The sequence below is a fragment of the Phocoena phocoena genome, chromosome 17 (genome assembly GCF_963924675.1).
Source record: "Phocoena phocoena chromosome 17, mPhoPho1.1, whole genome shotgun sequence".
Lineage (NCBI taxonomy): Eukaryota > Metazoa > Chordata > Mammalia > Artiodactyla > Phocoenidae > Phocoena > Phocoena phocoena.
Genome location: NC_089235.1, coordinates 65,149,574 through 65,158,553, shown reverse-complemented (window position 1 = coordinate 65,158,553; position 8,980 = coordinate 65,149,574). Strand labels below are relative to the sequence as shown.

Sequence of the window (8,980 nt, the reverse complement as noted above, 5' to 3'; positions counted from 1 at the left end):
CATCGGCCCACTGTCCTCTCCTTCCCTCTGCTTGCATCTCTCTTCTCCCAGATATACCTAACCTCCTTTAGGTCTTTGTTTACACTTCGTGAGACCTTCCCTAATCGCCGTTTAAAACTGCACGCTTCCCTTCACCTTCCCTACTCTATATTTCTCTGTTAACACTTACTACCTTTTAACAAACGTATCATTTAGTTTGTTGTCTTTCTCCTTTTACCAGAATTTAAGTTCCCTGAGGGCATTTTTGCTCTCTTTGTTCACAGCTGCATCCCCAGTGCTTAGAATACTGCCTGGCACATAACTGATGCTCAATCATGTCGAATTAAGGAAATGTAGTTATCCAAATCAATAAATAGCTTTTGTTTGTTTCAGTAGGGCTCCTCTCACATGCTGATCATTCAGCATGTTGCTATCTCTTTCAAAGTGGTCACGTTAACTGTTTTAATTTTTTAGAGAAGCCATCTTCTGTAATTCTGTAATGTTGGCAAACATTTATGTGCAGACACGGTTCTAAGGTATAATAAAATCTTAGAACCTCAGGTATTGTAATTAGAGTTAATACACAGATTAGGAAATTAAGACCCGGCGAGGTGAATCATTTGCTCAAGATCGCGGGATCTGTTGGCGCTGGGTACAGAACCTGCGCTTTAACTATAATACTCTGCCCGCTCTCTTTTACCTCTCTTTTTCTTAACTTGTTTGGGTTAAGCTCTTAAGAATCAAAGTCAAGACCTGTCAAAAGCCAAGCGCTTTCTCCCAGTCCAGTTAAGGACTCTGCAATTCGCATTTGAATCCCGCGTGGCGGGAAGCCGAAGGCAGGTGTCGGGAGCGGCGGGGAGGAGCCGCTAGGCCCCGCCAGCCAATCACAGCGGCCGGGAGCCTCCCTTCCCCCTACGGCGTCCAAGCGCCAAAATTCCAAACGGGACGCGCGCCACTACCTGCCGTCTCCCTCCGCCGAGCTCTGCGAGCCGGCACTATCTAAGAAAAAGGAGAGAGTGGTCTCACGTCACTGTCCGCTCGGGTCCTCTACCCTGTCGGTGTGGATTCTCCTCAAGTTCGGCCCAAAGTCCTTTGCTCTACAGATGGGAGGGAAGTTTCGAGCCCGCCGTGATAGGGTGGCGACGTGGGAGGGACAGGCGGCGGAGGGATTCCGGGCGCGCGCCCTGCGGCCGTCGGCGCGGAGCTTGTGGCGCCAGAATTCGGAGCGCGGAAGAGCCTGAGCGGCTGTCGCCTGGCATCGGGTTCGTCTCCCGCCGCCGGGTTCGTCTCCCGCCGCGGACGCCCGGGCGAGGAAGGACAGAAGATGGTGGTCCTCCGCAGCAGCCTAGAGCTGCACAGCCACCCCGCCGCCTCGGCCACGGACTCTCTGGACCTGTCCAGCGAGTTCCTGAGCCTGGAGCAGATCGGCCGGAGGCGGCTTCGCTCGGCCGGCGCCGCTGAGCAGTCCGCCGTCACCGTGGCCACCGCGGGCGTGAGTACCGGCCTGGAGCGGGTCCCTCGGGGCCGGGCCTGGGGACTGCCGGCGGCCCTTTGCCCGGTGGGGCCCAGGATGGTGGGGTGGGTGGGTGGGCGGGCGGTCCGGGTGACAGTTGGCTGGGGGTGGAGGCAGGAGAGGGAGGTAGGTTGGGAGGAGTATTGTCGAGGACAAGTAAAATGGAAGGCTTCTCAAGATCCGAGCCCCGGAGGGGTGTGGGTCGGGTGGAGAGATGGACTGACTGCGGGAGGGTGAGCGGTGCGTTACCACCCACTTTTACTCGAGAGGAAACCGGAGCCCTCCGCAGCTGAAGTGCAGCTGGAGGCCGAATCTCGGTTTGGGGCTGCCCCGCCCCCGACCTCACACACCTCCCTGTCCAGTCGCCCGGGCTCCCGCCCTAGGTTTGCAGCGATCGCGAGCCACACGCATTTACTGAGCGCTTCCTGTATGCCTAACAAGTGTTTAAGGGGCCGCGGGGGATAGGAAGGTTGTAAGTCAGGTTCCCTGACCTTCATTTACGATCTAGAGGGGTTCGGTAACCAGAACGCAGTGAATAATACCAGGTTGCATAATGTAGAGAGATGGAGAGCAACGTTTCATGTACGTCTTCTTCACTTAAGCCTCATAACAGCTCCATGAGAATGGATAGTTACGATATGGCTCTTACAGAGGAAAAAACAGACTCAAGAAGCTAACCAGTAAGTGGTAGATCGAAAATTGGAACTTGGATTCTCTGCCGCCACCACCTTTCTCTTTCTGTTATTTCATGCTACGGTTATAAGCAAGGTCTGTAGGTTTCCAAGAAGGTGCAGCAGTATACTAAGGTCTTCCGGAAAAAAGCTTCTCCTCCCTCCCCTCCCCACCCCAGCTGCCGAAAGAGACACAGGTGGAGGAGACAGCGCTAACAAAGGGTTAGAGAAATTGAGGAAGCAACGTTAGTAAAGTTAAGGCAGCAGGAAGTAGTCTAGTTCTGTTGAAGGGAGAGTAGTCATGGGAGTGGGAAAACTAGGACCAGAGAGAGGGTGAGAACTGGGAAGTCAGAATGAGAGGCCAAGGGGAGGTAACCTGTGGTGGGAGAGAGGGACAAACCACAGGTAAGAGAGAGATCCCGATAGGAAATTAGTGGTATCTTTTGTAGAGGCCCTATACGAGTTGTTCCTCTACTGAGGGGAATGAAATGGTCCAGTCAGTCTCTGAAATTGTGATTCTGAATTGAAAAAACAATTTCCTGACTTTTAGGATCTGTTTCTCAATCACAGGCAGAAGTTGTTAAGAGATCTGGGGCGGCTGGACACTTCTTCAATAAACTCAGTCACTCGACTCATTAACCTATGTTCAGAAACAGCTAATTATTTCAGTAAATATTTGAGTGTTTATTATCTTCAGGACAAAGCTAGTTCCTGGGACTGTAATGATGTATTGAATACTGGTTAAGAAACATAGGTACTTAAAACGACTGTTACTTCTTCCTGTGATAAGCCATAATGGAAAAGAATATGAAAAAGAATGTGTGTGTGTGTGTGTGTGTGTGTATATATATATATATGTATGTAGAACTGAGTCACTTTGCTGTACAGCAGTAATTAATATTGTAAATCAACTATACTTCAATAAAAATTAATTTAAAAAAACAACTGTTAGTTATGAATATCAGTTTACCAATATCAGCAGGTTTCTCTGCTTAAAAGGGGGTGATACCCACCACAAGGGTAGTGAGAATTAAATGTGATCAGGCATGTAAGGAGGTTACCTGAACACTTGGCTGATAGTTAGGACTCAGTCATTGTCAGCTGTTGAGACCACAGTCGATTTTAATGGCCACTCCATCTTTTAAGTTCCTCAGGCTAAAAACCTTAGAATCATCCTTAACTCTTCTCTCCATTCATATTAGCAGATTCTGTTGGCTTTACTTTCAGAACTTTTTCAGAATCCGTCCACGTCTCAGCTGCTCCATTGTTGCCATGCTGGTTCAAGCCATCATCTTTTGCCTGGATTATTAATATAGTGTTTTGGGTTTTTTGTGTGTGTTTTGGTTTGTTTTGGTTTTGTTTGTTTTGATCTAGCACTGTGGCTTGTGGGATCTTAGTTTCCCGACCAGGGATTGAACCCGGGCCCTGACAGTGAAAGCTCCGAGTCCTAACCACTGGACCGCCAGGGAATTCCCATGGATTATTAAAATAAACTCTTGACTAGCCTCCCTGTTTACCACCCTTATATGTAATGCCCTCCTCCCTTGAAAGTCAGTTCGCAGTATAGCTTACAGAGTGATCTTGTAAAAAGTCAAAACAGTTGATCACTCCTCTGCTCAAAAATCCCTATCTAAGAGTAAAAGTTTAAAAGTTGAGAAGCAGCCCTATACCTCCTTGCCCCCTTCCCTTTATGATGACATCCTCTTCCATTCTCCCTTTTGCGAAACCCAGTCTGTTCTACCCTCTCTGGCCTAGCTGCTTCTTGAATCCCAGGGCCTTTGCAGTTGCTCTGCTTTCTGTTGGGAATACTCTTTCCCTGGATATCTGCATGAGCTATTCCTTTACCTTTTACATTTTTTTTAATTAAAAAATAAAAAAAGCCTCAGAACTCGTAGTGCTTAATGTGTTCCAAGAATTTTACAAACATTAACTCAATCATCATAACCTTATAAGGTAGGTGCGATTATCTTTGTTTTGCAGGTAAGAGGACTGAGGCACAGAGACTTAAATAAGTTGCTCAATTCACCTTTATAGTAAGCAATAGAGCTGCGAGTCCTACCTAGGAGAACCTATGAAACAGTCTCTTTCAGGTGTTTGCTAAAATTTTACCTTTTCAATGATGCTTATCCTAACCATACTATTTAACATTGCAAACCACTCATTGACAGGCCCCTTTGCTCTGTTTTATGGTCCCCAGCACTTACCACCTTCTAAATATCCTATAACTTCCTACTTCTAAAATATTTTTATCTCTCCCCAAATCAGAATGTAACTCCATAGGGGTTTGGATTTTGACCTTTTGTTCAGCTGTTATTCCTAGCACCTAGAGCATAGTAGGTGCATAATAACTATTTTGTTGTTGTTTGTCTTGCTGTATCAGTGGTATGTGGTGGTTGAGCAATTAGCACTCACCTGGTTGTTGTAGGGTTGAAAAGATTCTTTTCCAGACTAGGGTTTCCAGTAGGGATTATATCTTTTTGAGACATAGTACTCCTTTCTCAAATCCTCCGTGGAACAAATTGTAATCAGGGTGTTATTTAGTGAGCGTGGGATTGGGTCTTCAGGGGTAATGTATTCATGCTGACAAAGTCCACCAATACCAAAAATGAAACATACCTTTGTGATTGGAATATTTCCTAATTAGGGTTCTTTACATTCAATACATTTGATTTGATTATAGCTTGCTTTTTTACATCAATCATGCATTTCAGAAACTTAACTCCTTGATCCACCCTCATTGTATTTGGGTATTTCCTTGTCTCATTCACACATTTATTGACAGCATTTCTTAGAGTAGGTTCCTTTTAAAGATGGTTGGATTTATTCATATTAATTCATTAACTTGCATTTTTCTTCATCTAATCTTGGAGGCTGACCTTCAAGTTCTGAAGATACCTACAGTTACCTATTTATTAACCACATTTTCACATTTTACTTTTTTTTTTTTTTTTTAAGTTTTTGGGTGCACTGCATGGCATGTGGGATCTTAGTTCCCTGACCAGGGATCGAACCCTCACCCCTTGATGTGGAAGTGCAGAGTTTTAACCGCTGGACAGCTGGGGAAATTTCAACCACATTTTACTTTTACATTTTGAATATGATCTCACTCAACTGCGCTTAAGGGTTTGTTTTCCCCCTGACTTGTATGGGTTCCCTGAAAATATTTTATTGTTGTTTTAAATCTGTTTCTTTGGTTTTTAAGCTTTTATTTTCTTCCTATTTATAAGTTTGGATGCCCCTTTCCTCCAGAGTCAGGCTAGCCATTGCCTATTTCTGTGCTTTCACAGGTCTGAGGCTCTTTAATTCATTAAATTTAGGGTTGTTTCTCATGCTGAAGAGATAGTTAAGGATGGGTAGTAGGGGTTTTCTTGGTGATGATTGTACGTTACTTTTGGGTTGTGTTTATGTACGTTTTTATTCTTCGGTATGTTTTTAGGTAAAATGAAACACTGTAGTATGTAGAAGGTACTGTTTTTGGTTGTTTTTTTTTTCAATTGTATGTTTATTTGCCCTGGAAAAATATCCCAAACTCGACACTGATATGTACAGCCTATGGGAGATACTTTAAAACTTGAAGCATATCACAACACAAAAATGACAAGTGTACAGTTCAGTGAAGTATGTCAAAGCATGGAGAGGGATATTTTGACAAGTGGCGATGACTGTTGCTCCCTGGAGTGGGCTGCTCTGCATTTGAGAGAGTGTACTTGTTTTGTGACAATAATAGTCCATTATTGTCCATTTTTGTTAGTTTGTGTTGTGCTGGTTCTTGATTTTAGGCTTAGAAGTTGCAACTTTTAGAACAGAGATCTGATGAGATAGTGTTTAGGATGGATTATAGTCAACAAATCTGGAGTTTGGAAGACCAGTTAAAAGATTATAATATTGATAGCTACCATTTACATAGCACTTGCTGTGTTCCAGGCAAGGTACCTAATACGCACACACATATTTCCCCTGTAAAGTAACTATTATTATTTTGTTTGTTTTCCCGAAATTATTATTTTTAAATTTTTATAAATTTATTTATTTATATTTTTAATTTTGGCTGCGTTGGGTCTTCATTGCTGTGCACGGGCTTCTCATTACAGTGGCTTCTCTCGTTACAGAGCACAGGCTCTAGGCGCGTGGGCTTCAGTAGTTGTGGCGCATGGACTTAGTTGCTCCATGGCATGTGGGATCTTCCTGGACCAGGGCTCGAATCTGTGTCCCCTGCATTGGCAGGCAGATTCTTAACCACTGTGCCACCAAGAAAGTCCCTATTTTTAAATTGAAGTATAGTAATTTAAAAATTTACAAATAAAGTATTATTATACTCATTACAGATATGGAAACTAAGGTCTCTATGTAACTTGGAGAAGATTATACAGTTCAATCGTAGGCAGTCTGTCTTTAAAAGGTTGGGCTCTTAATTAGTACATTATTATCACAACAGACCAAAGGAGAGAAAACCAGAGCCTAAATTAAGGTGGTATTAAGAGGCACGGAGAGAAAAAGTCCAAAAGTACTGCAAGGGGTCTGAGAGTTGTTCAGATAGAGGCAGCAAAGGCAGTGTTGTTTCCAGCTGAAGAGGTAAGCTGTACATCTTTGGGACTATGACGCCAGAGTTCCGTGAGAGGTAAGGACTATTTTTCTTTGTGAGTCACCTATATAGAGTTGAGAGTTGAATCCTTGAAGGTGCATAGCAAAACACAAGAATATTTAAGATCTGGAGCAATGGCTTTATTTTAAGGGTGGGAAGAGGATGAATTAGGTTTAAAAAAAGAAAGTATCATGGGCTTCCCTGGTAGCGCAGTGGTTGAGAGTCCGCCTGCCGATGCAGGGGATGCAGGTTCGTGCCCGGTCTGGGAGGATCCCACATGCTGCGGAGCGGCTGGGCCCGTGAGCCATGGCCGCTGAGCCTGTGCGTCTGGAGCCTGTGCTCCGCAACAGGAGAGGCCACAACAGTGAGAGGCCCGCATACCGCAAAAAAAAAAAAAAAAAATGTATCATGTAAACAAAGGATCAAAGCAAACAACAGAGTGATCATAGAAGTGAATGAGGTAGAGAAGGCCATTGGATTTAGCTATTTGGAGATTTAGATCTACTGGAAGAGCTGTATGGTTAGAAAGCAAATTGCTGGAACTTGTGGAGTAGATCCATTATGAGTAATTGACCACACCAGTGTCTAAATATGAAGCTAACGAGGGCTGTCACAACTATGTAATGTGGGTATAATGTGTATACCATTGTACATTAGAATACACTGCTTTTTAGGCTTTCAAGAAGCCCCAAGTCTGGATGAATACGTTTCATGTCAGTAATATAACTGTGATCTTAAAAATCCTGTTTAAATTTCATTTGTTGAATTGATAACTTGAATTAACTCAACCAATATGACTCCCATACATATTTTTTATTAATTTAAAGCTTTACTAAGCTTGATCTTTTGTGGAAAAATAACATCAGAATATTTCTGTTTCTCAATTGTGTCCACTTTGAGGAAAAACTTTTGTTATTGTTGCATGCTCCCTGTTCTAACTTACTGATTCTGCAAGATTATAACAGACTTAAAATCTAATGAACTGTATTTTTTCTCCTTTTAAACTTCACTTTTAAGAACAATCAGTGCTCTCAATATTAAAGTGGATTTTAGCGAAAGAATAAATGAGGACACTACATCACTAGGTTTAGTTTTCAGACTAAGTATGTTTTCTTTGTTTTTCACTTCTTAGGAAAATTTTTTCTGGTAATACATGTTGCAAAAATGTAAAAAATAGATAGTGAAAGTACCCATTTCTATCATCCATTGTTAATTACTGTTACTAGTTGGTGTTTAACTTACCTCTTGAGAATTATTTTGATTAGCTGTATTAAAATGTGACTTTGGGGCTTCCCTGGTGGCTCAGTGGTTGAGAGTCCGCCTGCCGATGCAGGGGACACAGGTTCATGCCCCGGTCCAGGAAGATCCCACATGCCACGGAGCGGCTGGGCCCGTGAGCCATGGCCGCTGGGCCTGTGCGTCTGGAGCCTGTGCTCCGCAACGGGAGAGGCCAAAACAGTGAGAGGCCCACGTACCGCAAAAAAAAAAAAAAAGTGACTTTGATTTAACAACTGTGCTAGTTTCCTTAGGAAATCAGATGTTCAAAAGATAATTCAGGGCTTCCCTGGTGGTGCAGTGGTTGGGAGTCCACCTGCTGATGCAGGGGACACAGGGTCGTGCCCCAGTCCGGGAAGATCCCACATGTCGTGGAGCGGCTGGGCCGGTGAGCCATGGCGGCTGGGCCCGTGAGCCATGGCTGCTGAGCCTGCGCGTCCGGAGCCTGTGCTCCACAACGGGAGAGGCCACAACAGTGAGAGGCCCACGTACCGAAAAAAAAAAAAAAAAAGATAATTCTTCTAGAGGTATTTATAACACAAAAAATTGCAGATTACCTATACATGATACATTAAGCAGTTTGTTAAATTTATGTAATGGCTGAAATACTATTCATTCATGTAAAAAGAGTTTTAGAATAGATTTTATGACATGGGAAAATGGTTGTATTACTAGAAAAAAGTAACAAAGAATAAATAATATTATCGCAATTTTAAAATTGTGTGAATGTGTTTGCAAAGGAAAAGAATGGTTTATGCACCAAAAGGTTAACTGTGGTTATCTGTGGGTAGCTTGGAATTAAGGGTGACAGTTTCATCTTTGTACATTTCTTCATTTTTCTGATTATAATGGGCACGTATTGCTTTTATTTTTATATTGCTTTTATAAAAACCATTTTTGAAAGTTATATTTTTAAATTCCCCAGTATGCGCCTTTATATAGGTGACTCCCAAAACACCT

At 43.3% G+C, this 8,980-nt stretch overlaps 1 protein-coding gene across 1 annotated transcript in view; it reads left to right on the top strand.

Moving 5' to 3' along the window:
• The first annotated feature begins 1,263 nt into the window (after window positions 1-1,263).
• ATAD2 (ATPase family AAA domain containing 2) overlaps window positions 1,264-8,980 on the top strand; it is a 71,156-nt gene continuing 63,439 nt past the window's right edge. The window contains exon 1 of the mRNA XM_065895228.1: window positions 1,264-1,471. Within this exon, the coding sequence (XP_065751300.1) occupies window positions 1,304-1,471 (168 nt within the window). The 5' untranslated portion in view covers window positions 1,264-1,303. The remainder of the gene's footprint in view (window positions 1,472-8,980) is intronic.